Below are 17955 nucleotides of genomic sequence, written 5' to 3'. Positions count from 1 at the left end.
CTGTATATAGAATAATCGGCAATACTACTCACTTCATAGTAAAGTCTAACTTGCTTTTTGATAATATCAAATTATAGTAACAATCAAACATATTCATTTTTTAATTCAGATTCAATATCTCTCGCTCACGAAACTGTATGGAACGAACTGGTAACTTGACACATAATGATATTTGACATTAAAAAATATAACTTTATATTGCTTACTTATATATGCCTAATTTAAAAACAAAGACTTGTAGACAATCTCTAGCGATTTTTGTTTGTATCTAGACCCCCACTGGATGTTAGCTATGATTGACTTATTTTCATAAGCCTAAAGAGCTTTTCGAAAACTGTGATCGAAAAACTGAACGATGTGATCGTGTCATAACCATGTGATAGGTTCTAATACGCCAGTGGGTAAATGATCAATATACCTATTGTGTTTTTTTTAATTTGTTAGCTACTTACTATGACATTTTTTCTATATCTAAAAATCATATGGAATAAGGCTATATTACGACATATGACAGAATTAAGATGAAATTGGAAAAATTACAAACTAGTGGATTGTTCTGTATAAATTTTTGGTGGTTGAATTATCGCCAAATCATACTCTTGAAATAGATAAACACATGGAAATTGATTAACAAATTGTTAATAATATACAGGCAGAAACAGTGAGTGTAAATTTTACACATTTCAAGTACCTAAATAAGTGGAAAGTGGATAAAAGAAATTGATGGAATAAAAATTGGAAGCTCTAACTAACTCAGTTACGATCGAAAATCTAATTATTATTAATTTTTGTATTTTTTTCAGATAATCATCTTCATAATTTTTATTTTGACAGTTCTCGTATATTATATTCATTTTTATTTCACTGGTTTATCACACAGGATTTTAAAAAATTCTGTCATATATATATATATGAACATTTTTTATACTTACTTTTCTTATCATAATAATTTTTTATCATTTTTTTGACTTAAAAAACATGATCACAGTGTTTTGTAATGGATATCAATTTTTTAAAAATAAAAAATATTGTTTTTCAATATGTCTTAAAATGCTATATTTATTAAAGGGTAACAATAGATATGACACACATCCATATGATTTTTAATATATACCTATATATTCGAGAGCGTGGAAATATTTTAGAGTTAGTACACTCAGATGTTTAATTTTGCCACATCAATCCCACTACGAAAACGCCGCTCGAAAACCAGCTGGCAAAGACTTCGTTCCACCGTTCCATATATATATATAGAATTACTTCTAGGTATGATTGATTTTCACCATATAACATTGGTACTAAATATACAACAAAATTATAATATTTATCAAATATGAAACGTTTCAATAAGCTTTCATCAAGAAGAAAAATATGATTCAATAATTAAAATAGCATATTGTAGAAACGAAACTATAGTGTAACTATTATATAACAATCAAGACAAATTTGCAACAAAAAAATTTGGCGCAGATATTTCTTCTATGAGCTGTTTCTCTAGTCATCTAGTCTATGAGTTTTTCTCATTGGAAAGTTCTTATCCATACTTTGCTGTCATACTTAGTTTTATCTGAAAGATATCCAAAAAGTTATTTATGATGTTGGTGTTTGATGTGGTATTGTGTAAAATTTTAGGTATACGAGATATGCTTATTAAATAATGCGCCTGACGCTAGACAATATTGTAAATTTTAAGTTTTACTATCACTTTAATATATATTTCAATGCTCTGGGTCAGTACCAGAAAAACGTACCAAATGATACTAACGATAACTTGGCAATTGTGCAGGGAAAAGCTTCTCAACAACAATCTTGATGTGTACAGCATAAATATTTATACAAGGTGATTAATTGTGAATATTCACTCTCTGAACATACCGAAAATATACATTACGATTGTTCCGACAATTATTTGTATTTTTGCTTAATGATGTAACGCTTTTCAAATTTATTTACACATTACTATCGGTGGGGTAAATTTCTTCTACTCACTTAATTTATTTAAACACTTTACACTACACTTAACTAAATTGTATAATAATTAACTTACTTATATAATTTATTTGAATTCTTCGGTAACTTTTCTATTTTGCTCTGTTCACTATGACTATTTATTATAAACTAAACTAACTGCACTACACAAACTCGTTTATATATCCAAACGAAGTTCTCAGAAATTCGAGGAAATAAAGAAACAAAATAAAAAAATAGACCTTTCTAGATATTAGTTCAAAATAAAGAATGTGGACAATTGCCTGCTACGATAAAAAAAACATCAAACGGGCCGCGATTTCGCCAAATGTTAAAATTCCATTATAACCGGACAGGACTGGCTTCATGTCGAGGAAGAGTTCGTAACATAACCTTAGATGGTTCTTCCTGGAACTTATGAATAGCCAGGACTGCATGCTTAAATCGGCAAATGAACCCTTTCGTGCATTTTACCCCGGTGTGTTCGAATATCACCTCTACCATGCTCCTGATGACTCACCAATTCAACTGGTTACTCGCTATCTTGGTCATAGCCAGTTTCATCAGGCTGGTTTCCATGGTCGCGGAGGTTTTGAAGCGTTTCTCATGCATAGCGGTAGGGGAATTTATCTTGAATTTCATTTTTGATTACCAAATATACGATGTACCGGAAATCGTCTTTGATTGTCGGCGTCTCGCCGGGAGCTGGGATCTGCTCTTTTAGTTTTGACCAAACTTATTCCGGCTGTTATTCATCGTGCGTTCTTGATACGAGCCGGGATGTTACAGGATAGCGATTAGTTTTCCGGCAGAGCGATCACTCTCATTCTCTCATTGTTGTTCGGTAATGACTCCATATCTTTGCCGGCAGCTCCATAAACAATCATGAATTCTTCTCGCAACTGGTTCACACTTCTTCCTGTAGGTCATGGTCTCCTTTGAACGGTGCTGATCGATTTTAATGGAGTACTTTTGGTATACCATTGCGAATCTTGCTTATGCGATAGATGATATCATAAATCCTTTTTCCGACTAAGTATGGACTTTCTCAGGATTTTTGTAATTTCGGAGAAAATTCATTTCTCCTCGTAGGGTTGTGCATCCAACTTTATCCCCCCCTTCAGAGACCCCAATCTCTCTGGAGACTGGAAGATACTTTGGACAGATATCTGCCAATGGTCCTGTTCATTCTCTCCACTATTCCATCGGATTATGTGTGTAATACTGAAGGGTCTCCTTCTCCTTCTGTACCTTGGCTACTTTTGTTCTCGGAATTACCAGCTGTGCTCTCTTCTCGCAACCATCATCGTTCTCAAGGATTCTTTTTAAAATGCCCTCTTCCAGGACAAGGGAGTCACCCTGAGCCCAATATGCCTTTAGTGCCGCTGAAAATCTTGACACTTCTTGCCATGTAAGTCGCTGATTTTCTTTCTTCCATTGCCGAATCATTTTTACGTGAGTATCATTCTCCTGATCCTTGATCCTTGTGAGTGACCAATCTTTATTTACCACTGTAGTTCTCGAAACTTCTGCTTCTTTATATTCGGCTTTATTGCGCCGGGTACAGTCTGCTGGGTACGGTCGTCCGACAAAGTATTGACTTTATGGTGACAACAGAAGTAGGAGGCAAGCTTATAATCCTGGTTCGGTCCTGCCCCCTTGTAGGCGAACCGTTTACTAAAACTCCGACAATTGCTCTTTCTTGGCTTCTTGTTAGCCATATCTCACAACAAGTTGATCTGGAATTGTTTGTCCTCGTCACCATCGTATAAGATTCTATTCTTGTTATGTGAAACCATCGTGGCTGCTTCATATTAAAAAGCAGCAGTCAGAGCATCATGATCGCGCAGACCATCAATGGATGGATGCCCAAACATTTCTTCATGTTCTTTGGTGCTGATGGATAAACAAATCGGACAAATCGGGCAATCTCTACCTCTTACTCTTGAAGAGTTTCATTTCACTTCTGCCTCCGGTCCTTCAGCTGCGATTGATACAAGTGTTCTAAATGTTCGTGACCATATCGCATGTCTAACCTCTTCTTCAGCTATTGGAAATCGTCAGTTTCAGAGGGATCGTCTGGAGTACATTTAAAGTAATTCCTTGCAGTGTTATGGTCAAATTCACTACCTTTTCTTTGTCGGACCAATTATTCACTCGGCTGCCTCAAACTGTTTAACGTAATTGGTCCATGACGTCTTACCGTGGAACATTAGAGCCTTAGATCGTGTAAAGCTGCCGTTGTCTTCGGTCTTGAGGATTTGCAGGAATTCATTTTTTTCGATATTCTTTTCTTCTACTGGAATATCTTCTGTTCTCGAATTTGCAATCTTTCTTTCTCCTCCTTGATTTTTCATCGTTGTCATTTCATGCTCAATATCTAATTTTAGAGATTTTGTTTTCCAAGTCAACGACAACGTTCATATTCAACGATAGAATATCGGCAGAAATATCGCTTTTCTTGGTCGAAATCTACTCATCCATATTGGCAGAAATATCGTATGCTACAAGGATTAGTCAAGTTTACAAATCAGTACATTCAACTTGAAGTAAGGGATCGGTTTGGCCGACAACGTGATGCAAATGATACGGACATGACCGAACTCAAAGTACTCTCGGGTACAGATGACACGGCATGGAAATATTTCAGCTTGTTATGAGTCTCAGAAGGGACAAGTTTCTTATGAGATACCTGCGTTTCGATGGCCGCATCACAAGAACTGAAAGAAAAGCTTTTGACAACATTGCGCAGATTCGTGATCTCTTCGACAATTTTGTTAAGAATTATAAACACAGCTGTTCACTAGGACAATGTATTACTATTGACGAAAAACAACTAAATTTTTTTTGCGAGCAAACAACTCCAGTGTGCACACCATGTCACTCAAGGTTGCAAGAAAAAGAATACTCGAGTGAAGACTAAATAAAAGATCGCCTCTCTAAATATTTTTATTTCAAATGTTTCTAAGATTACAAGTATATATTTTTTGTTTGTGTTACATAAGAATGCCAGATTTTATTTGTGTTGCCAATCTACAATGTAGGAAATAAAATTATTTTATATGAGTACCTAGCTACTTACGTTATATTTCTGTATGAGTTTCATAACATAAATATTTCAAATCATACTAAAAACATAAATATAAAAAACATAACAACTAAAACCAGACACTTCTCGTTAGTAAATTTTACAATCATGTATCAAACAAATACATTGCAAGCATCGCTGTCGATAATTTTTTACCCGTAAATCACCGAAATAACTTTTTTTTGTGATCACAACATACTTAAACAAGCAAATAAAAGGATGAGCAAAATTAATTATTGGATTTAATCTACAACTTAGCTTGATACAAGAACTAATGTTTTTAGTGTAATTCTAAGCAAAAATTAGATCTATCAATTTGACACATTGCGATATCTTTTTAATAGAAAAAGGTTCGACCGACGGAGGGTTAAACTAATAATTCATTGCATATGAGCCATTTATGTCTAAATTATCTGGTCGGGGTGTATTTGTAAATATTCCGACAAAATTGGTATTGAACTGTATTTCTGTTTTTATTGGTTTGATTCCTTCCACTACTTTTTTCGCAAACCATTGTTTTACAATAATAATATTGAGATGATTACGTTATACCCAAAGTTTTTTATAAAAAAAAGTTTGGAAAACAAATATATTTAACTGGTTATAATACTGAATATTTGTCACAGTTGTGAAAGTTAAATATAAATCAATTGGTTTTTTTTCTAAAAAACACAAAATTTCAAAACACTTTTCTTTTAGGAAAATTACCGAGTCCTGAACTCATGGCTGTGATTGCTGTACCCAAAAAGGACATGAATGTTCGTGCTCAAGATAAAAACATTAATGATAATTTCGCAGTAAAGATACTTCAAGGAACAGGAGCCAGTAATAACGAGGTTATATCACAATTATCACTTCCAGATAACAATTCTTTAATAGAAGACGACTTTGACATGGTAACTCATAGACCACTACCATTACCACCAATGAGGATTAAACCCATATCTACTACTCCTAGATATTCAAATAAATATGCTAATAGTGTAGGAAAAGTTATGAATGCTCCTAAGGAGTATTATCCTGTAGGTTATGATAAGAATTTTGATGACAATTTTGCCTCAAGAGTAGAATTACCTGAAACTTCATTTTATTGCGGGGATCAGAAACATTTCCCAGGATTATACGCTGACGAAGATTTAGGTTGTATGGTGAGTTGAAATATTTCTTGATTGTTTCTTATTAATTTGCATTTCTTCAGTTTTCAATTGTAATTGAAAGAAGAACAGTATGAGTTGAGATATTGTTGCTATTAATAGACACTATTTTTGTTTATTTTTAAGCCATCTTAGTTTTGGTTATATCTTCAGAATAGTTGAACTTAATCGAAAAAGAAACATACTATTCCCAAATCCATCTTTTTATACAAATATTTAAAACATATTGATTGATGCCTACTATCAGACAAATGAATTCTTCTCTCAATAGACTTGGACATTCAGCATCAGATAATGATCTTTCCGAAGAATCACAAATCGGTTTCAGATTAAAGTGTAAGAAAGTGGCGACAAGAAGATGAGATATACTTGAGTCGAGTGGCTTCTAGACCTTTTTTATATTGTTTTGTTGATAAATTTAATTTTAGGTGTCATTAAATTGAAATCTCATTTAAAAACTGATAATATCTTAACGTTTCGACCTATTGCGGTATAAGTTGTTATAAATGTCCTAAAATAAGTAGCAACAATCAATCAAATTATATATAGTTTAATTCATTCATTCATTAAAATTCATAAAATAAAATTATAAATTTTACTTTAATTGTCTTTTTTATCATTGATTACTGTTTTTTTATGTATATGACCATTTCGAAAAATTCCTTGTATTTGACTTTGCTTCAAGAGTTTTTGAATTTTTATAATTAAATTCATGTTTTTTTATATTACACCGTTTATTAATACAGTTTTTATATTGTGTTGATGACTTTTTAATCTATTTTCCAAATATTGAGATGTCTGCTATCTATAACTCATTCGTTAATTTAGTGAAAATGACTTTGTTGTTGTTTTCTTAAATAATTGATAGGTATTTGTTGCGATGGGAGGTTCCGCCCATACTCACAATACTGAAACGACATATCAAAGTGTTGTAATGTATGTATGTAATGTATGTAAGTAATGTATGTACGTAATGTATATATGTATGTAATGTATGTATGTATGTATGTAATGTATGTATGTATGTATGTATGTATGTATGTATGTATGTATGTATGTAATGGTAAAATGTTTTTGAGTCCTGGAAATCGCGAATTGGCATACATAATGAGTTTGATTTACTAGAATCAACCTTTCATAAAATTATAAAATCGAACGAGAAGAATGGATGAAACAAACCCTAAATAAAAATATTCCCATAGATGAACCTTTATTAAAACAAAAATTTAAAGACGTCGCTGGTTAGTTGGAAGGTTTTGAAAAGCGTAAGTTGTGGACTAAAGCGTGCTTAACCAATGGACCGAAGATCTGCCAAGTCTTTTAGAAGGGCATGATGCAGAAGATATTCACAACGCGGCTAAGCTGATTTATTCTTCAAGTGTCTTAGAACATTTACATTTGAAGGCGAAAAATGCCATCAAGGAAAACAAAACAAGGAAAGTTTGGCTATTCTTTAATGTGTAAATATGATGGGTGCAGACAAACTTCCTCTTTTCGTCATCGAAAAATCCAAGTGACCTAAATGTTTTAAGGGTGTCAAGACTGTACCTGTTGATTATGCTAGTATTATCAAAACTTAGGTAACAAAGATATTATTTGAAGATTGGCTAAAAAAAGTATTCCAAGACTTTCTGCCTAAAAAAAATATGGTTGAATTTGGAGCTAGCAACGAAGGAATGGGTCAAACTTGTGACTCACAAAACTACTGATAATATGTTAACGCTAAACTTGGAAAACTTTATACAGATTTACGACGACGTGGCAACCAGAATTGTGTGTGCTGACGGAAATGATAGTGAAGATTAAGGCAACCGATCACAGATTTTGAATATAGAAGTGAGGAACATTCCAAGAAGCAAAACGCTTTATATGAACTGGAGATGGCCCACAAGTTTTTTTAAATCCTTGACGGTAGTTAATAAAACAATATTTGATGAAATTTATAAACTCGAAAAACATATACAAAATGTAAAACTAGGAACTCAGAAGAAATCAACGAATTTCTTTAAATAAATATTGTTATTATTTTTAGTGTAAGTTTTTTTCGCAAGCATCTATATCACAATGAATAATACCTATACAATATACCTGTGGATCTCCCTCATTACGTATTGGCTGTATTTTTCATAAACCTGTTCTGTACCTCTATAAAGTAGAAACAGGGTTTAGTGAGAAACCTGTATAAGCGATCCCTTGAACTCTCGCTCATCCAGGTTCGACTGTATATAAATGATGAAAATGAAATAGACATAAATATTGAGTTGTATTTTGAATTATATGAATTTAGTATTCTATGTTAAAGATCTAATACCCTTATTCTCGGTTAATTAATTTCTGGTAAATGAAAGGCCAAAGAACAAAATATGAAAACCCTATATAAATATTATTATTATGGGATTATGGTAATAAAATACCAAATTGTAAAATTTTTAATATATGTTCCAAGCTTTGGAATAAATGTGTATTTATCTTCGGTGAAGTGATTAATACAAATTAGAAGTATGAAATTTTATAATAAAACATATCAAAATGTCTATATCCAATGTTATTCTCATATTCAATTCGACGATTCTCAATTTATTAGTTTCCCGTAGATAAATGCACAGTTATTCGAGAGCATGGAATATATATTATTAGGAGTACACTTTAACATTTTATTGTCCCAATAATCAAACATCATTCTTATTTCACACACAGTGGACAAAACCAGATTTCCAGATATATTATAATAAGATATGATAATTGAAAAAACATACATGATACACATACACAATTTTATATTCAATATTCTGAAACATTGCAATAATATACTAATTGACCGATTGTGTAATTCTGAAGCAACTAAGAAAACTGATTTTGAACCTTGAACTACAAATTATATAAACTTTTTTACATAACCAGAGTAATAATCAACATTTTTCCTATCATTAATTCTGTAATACAATTTAGTCTTCCATGGCCCAATTTTTATCCTTATTATTAAAATTCGATATATTGCAGAGTTTTGATGTATTTACTTTTATATTCTCAAGTTAACATGCTCATATGAGTGAATTCTTCACCTGTCAATATTAATGTTGCCTAATGGACTCTGTCAAATTAAAATATTCAAAAATGAAATGTGATTTAACTCAAGAACATAATATCAAAGAAATTTTGGCGATGAACCACCATTCAAGGCCACTATTTATCTATGATACAATAAATTCAAATACGATCCTAGTTTGCATACGCATGTAATGGAAAAACACCGTTTAGAGTCGGTGGTTGCGGCAGAAAACATAGATACCGCGCTTAAGCAAAGTAGAAGATTCTTACCTAGGAGCCATAACAATAGTTATGCTTATCCGTAGTTTATTTTAATATGGAGAAAATTAGGAACAGCATCTTGTTCTTGAATAATTAATAAGCAAATGGTGATATGTTTATTCAGAAAGATCGATCATGTGACAAATGTATCTCTAGAAAATTTAGAGAAGGTAATTCCAGCGTAATATATTGGTTCGTATACCAATTTATAAAGACCAATCCAAAACTTCAAATCTCCCTGCATAGCGAGAGTGTAAGTATCGCATGAAGCAAGCGATTATTTGGACACTCCTTACTTCAACCGGCTACACGGGCAGTATCTTTATAAACACGTGTTTTCATTTAAATATTTGTATCAAACGGTATATTTTAATGTGGCGCTATTTGATTTTGTTTATTGTTTCGCAACCGATATAACATCTTTGTAATTTGTGTTACTTTTTATACAATTAAAGATAAATAAGTTTCCCAAAAATCGAGTGCACTCATTCTAGTATAATTTGGAAAAGATATTCTAATATTTATGGCCAGATTTTTGTTTTAACTAGGTCGTACCCAAAACCTGTGCCTCATCTTATATTTTCTTGGTAGTAATTTTTAGGGCCACATGCACTAACAAACAAATTACCAACGTCAATCTTCCTTGTATGGAAAACAAGAGATCTACAAGTTGACACATTTGTCCCAACAATTTATGCCGGCGGCAAGGCCGAAAATGCTGCGCCCCGCTTGGTGCATTTACAGTCCTAATTTGGTAAACAGCAAGAGTAACAAGTATTTTAGCACAATTATTTTGTTACCAGTCTATCTCAAATGTGTTTTTTTCGGTTTCTGTAATGGAAACAAAACAAGAATATACTTTGCATTGCAAACAAATTTGATTGAAAATGACAGGCTGAAGATTTGCTTCAATTTGCATATTTATTTTGAGCCTCAACTGACTTAAACATTGGAAATAATCGTTGAATTCTATAAAATATAGTTGTTAAATTCCTTCCACAAATATATTTTTACTATTCTACTATTATTTGGGCACAGCACCATTTCACAAGACTATTATTCTCAAGGATTAACTTGTATATTAAACTAATATGGCTTCGGTAAAATTCACTTTTTTTAAATAACAAAACAACATCTTGAGGAATTGTTTTCAATCGATAGAAGAATAGAAAAAATTAAGTCGATTATTGATAATACGCCTAAGCAACGTTTTCGCAATTTCAATCGTCATAAGTGTATCTATCATTTCGGAAGATATACCTATACTTTATCATTTGACATCTTCTCATCTTCTTCTTCTCATACCGTCTTCTTATTGAAGGTTGGCGACCACGTTTTTAAATCTTCCCATCTACCGATTAATAATAGCAGTTGTAACTAAAAATAACAGGAACATGTACATACTTTCGAAATGTAGAAAACGCCAAGATAAAAATTAATCTCCATATTTAATTGATTAGTCTTCCCATATTGAACAATTGCTCAATCATATTTCTATCATTTTCGTAATAATATCTGTTTATAATAATTTTTAACCGTATCAAATGCAATTAATTGTCGGCCACGGATACTATCAAGGTCATTGTTGTAATTAGGAACACTTTTTGATGGCACCTACTTTCACATTCACTTACCTATTAACGTTTGAACTTTTGTATTGAACTTTTACTTCAATTTCTATATTTGAGAATAGAAATTCGTAAGCAATTTGATCATTTTTTAAATTGAGTCATCACCTGAAAGAATATTAAATATTATCACTTTTGCAACTCGAATTTGTAAGTCAGCTAATACATGAATATTTTCAGAATATAATCTATTCAGTTATAATCAGTGTAACTATGTCAATTTATGACAAACATTAATGAATAAATATACGTTTATTGCATGAGATTTATAATAAAACAAATTCGTTAAACGTGTATGTTTGTCTCTAGATATGTCTAAATGTCTAAATTTATATTTATTATTTGAAACTAGAAAACAAGTACTTATTTCTTGGTCCTTTTTAAAATCTCTTTCAGTTTGTAAAAATTTGTACACTTACACACCATTTGTTTAAAATAACTATAATGTAAATGTACGAGCCCCGTCCCATTTCAGTTGGCCCACTCGAAATTATTAAACTTTTTTTTAAAATGCCAAAAAGTAGCTGTTAGCAAAATGTTTTAAACTTTTAGTTTTACGTCTAAAATAGGTTTTGGATGAATATTGTCAAATATTTTGAATGATACTTGATATGATGGAAATAGATAGGTCTTGTTGATAATAATTTTTTATGCATATACAAGGGTTCATTGTTTCCAAAATTGTGTTCAAAATTTCATTAGGTCTAAAATACGCAAATAATAAAGTAGGCTGTGTAAGTCATATTGTCACAAAATGTTTTTTTAAGTAACACATATATTTTTGAAGTAATAATTTTTAAAATGGGTAGAGGAGAAATTATTGATGAAAAAATTCGATTAATCATAATAAACTTATTCAAAAATGGGAAAAAAGAACTCAGAAATCGCGACAGTTGTAAACATGTCAAAATACAGTGTTCGAAATATAGTTCGCTTGTATAAAGCAAAGCAAATGATTCGATTGTCCCTAAACGCCAGTACGTAAAAAAATCGAAATTGTCAGACAAAGATAAACGAGCGTTAAAAAGAATAATTCAACAAAACAGACGTGCTAACTATGGTCAACTAAGTGTACTTTGGAGTAATGCAGGGGGTAGGCGGATTTCAAGATCCACATGTCACAGAGAGGCTCAAAAATTAGGATTTCGGCCATACAAGGTGAATTTTGTAACACCTTAGTTTAATGCATATTTTTCTAAATTTAAATTTGCTTTACATAGGCCAAGGAAAAGCCATACTGTGGAGCTGTATACACTGGAGTGATGAGTCTCGTTATGAAGTTGCGTATGTGACGATCGAAGTAGAGTTATTCGACAAAAAAATGAAGCTTTTCATCCAGATTGTTTGAAGCGGAAAGTAAAATTTCCGGCATCTGTGATGGTGTGGAGCTCGATATCTGCAAGAGGAGTGGGAAAACTGCATTTCATAAACGGAATTGTCAATACTGAAAAGTACCTGGATATTTTAGAAGAATCATTGTTGCCAACAAGAGAAGTAACTCTAACCGCTGGGAAAACCTTTATTTCTCAGCAAGATGGAGCAGCATGCCATAAGTCAAAAAAGACCTTAAAATGGTTCTCAGACAACAATATTCCACTTTTAGAGTGGGTTTCAAGTAGTCCAGATTTATCACCAATAGAAACACTTTGGCATGAAATGAAAAGCAGTTGCCTGCAAATCCAGCTAGAACTGTCATGGAATTAAAAGAAAGACTACAAGAAATTTGCGATGATTTTACTCCCGAATACTGCCAAAATTTAATAAACACGATGCCTCAAAGAATTATGGCTGTTATTACAAAATAAAGGGAATGTTACGCAACGGTAACTTCTAAAAGTATGTTTAATATTTAAGCTTTTCTTATTACATTTGGTTTTTGTTTTTTTTTGGTTTGTAATTATAACACATGTTAAGACTTATAACTCCGGTAAAAGTATCTAAAATGTTTATAGAAAATATAAAGTGCTCGAAACGAAACAATTTGCCGAAAAAGCAATAATTAATAATTTTTCTCAATTGGGCCAACTCAAATGGAACGGGGCTCGTATAACAACTTTAGCATAGACAATTTTATAAATTTAGACGGATATATTCGTGGATTAGAGAAAAATACAAAATACAATAAAATCAAGAGATGCATAACATTATTTGAAAAATAAAATGTACTTACCTACATATTAATAAAAGCAATCGTCAAGGAGCGGACGTCCGTCCACCATATAAATACTAAATAAATCTAAATAATACTAATTTAATTTTTTCTCCAATAATGATTCTTTCGTCACTTTTTTTTATTAGTAATAATAATTTTTAGATAAAAAATAAATGTGTTTTTTAATATCTTAACTAGTGGGACTTCTATTTCCCTGGAATTACCAATTTTTATTTTGATTAGAATTGAACGTCATTTGGAAAATAACTAACGTAACCGTTAAGTGGAAAATTATTATTGATATTTAAACAATAATAATTGTTGCTTGCAGGATCGAAATGATGATTGTAGAATGAAAGGACAGATTATTTAGAAAATACTAGGAAACTAAGATCCGGAAAAAAGAGGAGAAACAACAAATAACACAAACTATAGTCTACAAGATTAAAAAATGGGGAAAAATAGAAACAAAAATTAATTAACTGAATATTAGCGGTAGTAACGGAACATATTATAGAAAAAGTGAATAAATCAACAAAAACAGATTATGTTGCCTTCTAATACAGAAAATAAAAGGAATCGTAAAAAGGATATAATTAGAGCATTTAGTCTAAGAAAACAAAATCAAAATATATGAAAAATACAGGTTTAATCAGCAACAACTTGAATCATTATTTCTTTTCAATACTATCTTAAAATAATAAAACGTTATATACTTACTGATCAGCAATATATTCAAACAGCTACTAAGTTTTTGAAAACAATTTTGCAATAAGACATTACATCACTACGTTTTTCTAGGTTTTTCAGTGGTAGAATGAAGTGGCCCAACAAATGACCAGTCGCCACCCACTAATATTTCGTAGTTACCATATTGGGTATTTGTGCATATCAAAAATTAGTTTTTGGGTGAAAATTGCAGAATTGTAGAGATTATTGGAAGTGATTTTGAGCAATGCATTAGTTAACTTCAAGGTTTTGTTGTTCTTACTAACTTCCATGATAAATTACACCTTGTTTTACATTGGTTCGATTCACATTCCGAAAAATCCTATTTTTTGTTTCATTAAAGACGATAATATCAATTAAGAATCCAAACATTGTTCAAGAAAATTATCGAAAAAAATATTTAGATTGCAGATATTTCAATTTATCTCATCCATTGTGACAACAATTTGAGAAATATTGGCAGACAATAGCTGTAAGTGTATATATAGTATGTTACTGCCCGGAACAAAAATATAGAAAAACTGTAACGGACGTTGGCATTGTATGTTTATGATGCAAATCACAGAAAGATTTTCTCATTTCAATTCAATGATGAAACTTTTTTTGTTAGTCATTAGGTGGTTTTCGGACTTCATATCTCGAAACAAAAGGGATGAACACTGATGTAGCAGCAGCGGCAACTTAACCTGAAAATTTTAAATTATTGCGCAAAAAAGCAACAGTCGTAAATCTCATATTTAATTTGTATGAAATCCAAGATTTTAAAAGTCTTGAAAAAGCCACCTGCCTATTTTTCAAAACAGCGAACAGATTTTCATAGCCAGTATAAAAATAATTTTGCGCTACTGTGCTTGAATTTTATGACACAAATAAAATTCTAAAGAAAGCAAATCTAGTATAATCACCACTGAACCTTAAATCTGAGCACCTACCCAAAGAACTTACCGTTAATATAATTTATATCCCATAACACAACTCCCGCAACCCATGGACAAGGAGGTAATTTCTACCTTAAAAGCCTATCACTTGCGTATAGAATTGAAGAAATTATTAAGGCAATAAACCCCAAATTTTATCTAAATTTATAGAATTTCCAAGTAACCAAACTGTTAAACACACATGACACTTACACTCTCTAATGAGGAACATGATATGGAAAACCTTAAAAGCGACTGATCTTACTGTTATCTTTCCCTCTATAAACAAGAAAGACATATAAGTTCTGTAAGATGATAAGGATCTTAATCGAATCACAAATATTAAAAGAAGCTTCATCAATACCACCTTATGGTATGATTTTGAAGCAACTATCCAAGGTATGCGAATTTAATTTCGTACCGACGACCTGGTTAAATACTATTATTTATTTTACATTTATTATATTAAGAAAATATATATTTTGTAAAATGATTCATTATTTATAACATTATAATTTATTAGATTAAATAATACTCGTATATTATCTGTTCTAACCTTTCCGGAATCTTTGAACATATTTAAATTGTGATGAAAAATAAATTCGTCAGTCTAAGAGGTCACACAGGAATCGGATAATCTCTCACAAAAGTGCTACCAAATTATGTGCTAGTTACCATCATATGTTTACTATGAAGATAATGCTATGAATTATGAATCTGTCTATTCTTAGAAATATCATATATTGTTCAAAATCATTAGAGTATTAATTAAAAAGCAACATGAAAAAAACATTGGGAAACATAAGGATTGGAGAAAGCTTCAAGGTGATGAAATTGAGAAATATTTATATTGGAGAGTGGCATATAAATCACTCAATAAATGCTCATAACAATTGTCAAATGCAGTAGACTAACTAAATTTTCATATAAGCTTTGTCATAGATATAATGCAGAAAGGAAATAGGTATAATTTTTGGATGAAATTAAATTATTTAGCCTTTTATACCCTTTGTAATATGAGTAACCTAATACTGTGATAAAGGAGATACATTATCTTCTAATTAACTGAAAAATGATGGAAAAATAAATATTATTTTTCTATCATCTCAGTAAATAAATTTAAAATTTATATATGTCATCTTCAAAAGTCATATAGTTTGTTGAACACAACAATATTATCTGGTTTATTAATCCAATTTCAAAAGACAGATATTCTTTGCAAACTGTATCATTTCCTTTTGTTTGCAGAACTGGGATACCAACAATGTTACTTAGGGTTGTTTGTTGCGTGAAATCGGAGATAATGGTTGGTTGGTTCTATGTGTACAATCAAATTTAGAATGTACACGAGTTCTGAGATATTTGCAGTTACCTGCTAGCTATTTAATATGATTTCTGGTGATGATATTCATTTCTAGTGACCCTTCATAAAATATATAAATATGGTTTTGTTCTTTAATTATAACTCTTGCGAAACAGATGAAGCAATTTTTTTTATAATTTTCAGGTATTTCACGTATGTGCTTTAACAGATGATGGACTCATTATGAAAAGCTTCCTGTGTCCGGAATCAACTTTGTTCGACCAAACAATTCTAAAATGTAATTGGTGGTTTTACGTGGACTGTAAAAACTCCAAAAAATTGTATGATTCTAATATTCCTATATCTAAAAGCTATCAACTAATGAAAGCCTTGACTTTTTTCTCAACATACAACAATGTTAACAGAAATAGTTCAAAAACAAATGATAAAGACTGATAGAGATTGATTGTAGAATTTAGATTTTAACCAATGAAACAAGGAGATATGGTATGTCAATTCTGGACTATGTAATTTTACTGGCAATTTTATATAATACGCAAATTACTCTAAAACTTACATGTGCCAAAAATATATTATCAATTCAAATTTTCTTGTAAACAAATGGTAGTATTAGATGCAAATCAAATCTCCTTGTTGGAAGCTCAATTTTCACATTCTAAGTCTTCGTTATATTTTATAAGTATTTTATTTTAAGTAGGTGATTTGACTTTTTATACGTGAATAATTTGACTATTTATTTTTTTTATCAATTAGCATGTGGATTAGGTATAGGTAAGTCACAAAAATAATACTTCCATTAAAAATAAAAAAAAATCAAATTTTTCTCTGTCACTTGGTCCATGTATTACATCGGGTCTTTCAAAACGTTCGCAAGCAAATTATATTACTGAATTAAGCCAAAAAAATCGATTAAAAATCACCAAACAATCACATGTCTATAACGCAAAGTTCAAAAATGCGCCAGCAGCTAAATACTTTTATAGCTCTCTCGACCGCTCGATAGGTTCCACAAGCTTTGATTGGCTAAACCTTATTGTTAATTTGCGATTAATCTATGCGTTATAGACATGTGATTGTTTTGTGATTTTTAATCGATTTGTTTCGCTTAATACACTGATATAACTCGCATGCAAACGTTTTAAAAAACCCTGTATATAGATTTGCACGATTTAATGAGCCGTAATTTGAATACAATAAACTGTAAGTTTAGTATTCGAAAACAAATGTTTAGTGTACAGTAAAAAAACTGTAGGATTTTTATAGGGCTATCATCAATAAATAACATTTGTCGACATTATATGAATCTACTGACCGAAATTTTGAAAATATATTTGTATTGGATTATATAAACATGGTGTTCCTGTAATAGGATATGGATAGTGGTTGGGTTGTAATATTTTATATTGTAAATAATTTTTTAACAATTATTCTGTTTGTCAAATATCTATCATGTTACAAATAAAATATCTACAAATAAAATATGAAGTGTTTACAATATTATTAATTTTCACAAACCATTAGCAAGTGACTTTATACCATTAAAACTTTTTTGGGAAGTGTTTTAACTGGCTGATTGGAGTTTTTCACTTTTCATCCTTTATTAATGTCTTACCTAGATCCGTTCATACTTCTGACGAATTCCAGAAGTACTATACTATAAGAAAAGAGCAAGAAGACTGTTACTAT

At 31.1% G+C, this 17955-nt stretch overlaps 1 protein-coding gene and 1 long non-coding RNA gene across 4 annotated transcripts in view; one reads left to right on the top strand and one right to left on the bottom strand.

Annotated features, from left to right (window-relative positions):
• The window catches only part of LOC130896068 (uncharacterized), a 65051-nt gene extending 47301 nt beyond the window's left edge, over window positions 1-17750 (top strand). Inside the window, exons 5-6 of one of the 2 annotated variants that reach the window (XM_057803874.1) lie at window positions 5756-6204; window positions 16453-17750. In XM_057803874.1, the coding sequence (XP_057659857.1) occupies window positions 5756-6204; window positions 16453-16704 (701 nt within the window). In that variant the 3' untranslated portion in view covers window positions 16705-17750. The remainder of the gene's footprint in view (window positions 1-5755; window positions 6205-16452) is intronic. The other variant, XM_057803876.1, reaches the window with a different exon arrangement.
• Window positions 4902-13366, bottom strand: LOC130896094 (uncharacterized). Of its 2 annotated transcripts, none has more exons than XR_009059524.1 (3): window positions 13318-13366; window positions 11154-11255; window positions 4902-10896 (listed from the first exon to the last, which is right to left on the bottom strand). It is a non-coding gene; the product is annotated as an uncharacterized LOC130896094 (long non-coding RNA). The 2 variants fall into 2 exon arrangements; XR_009059525.1 differs by having other exon boundaries at window positions 13322-13358.
• Window positions 17751-17955: the final 205 nt, after the last annotated feature.

Source organism: Diorhabda carinulata, chromosome 1 (assembly GCF_026250575.1).
Source record: "Diorhabda carinulata isolate Delta chromosome 1, icDioCari1.1, whole genome shotgun sequence".
Lineage (NCBI taxonomy): Eukaryota > Metazoa > Arthropoda > Insecta > Coleoptera > Chrysomelidae > Diorhabda > Diorhabda carinulata.
Note: the sequence above shows the minus strand (reverse complement) of the source record. Positions and strands in the feature narration are given on the sequence as shown.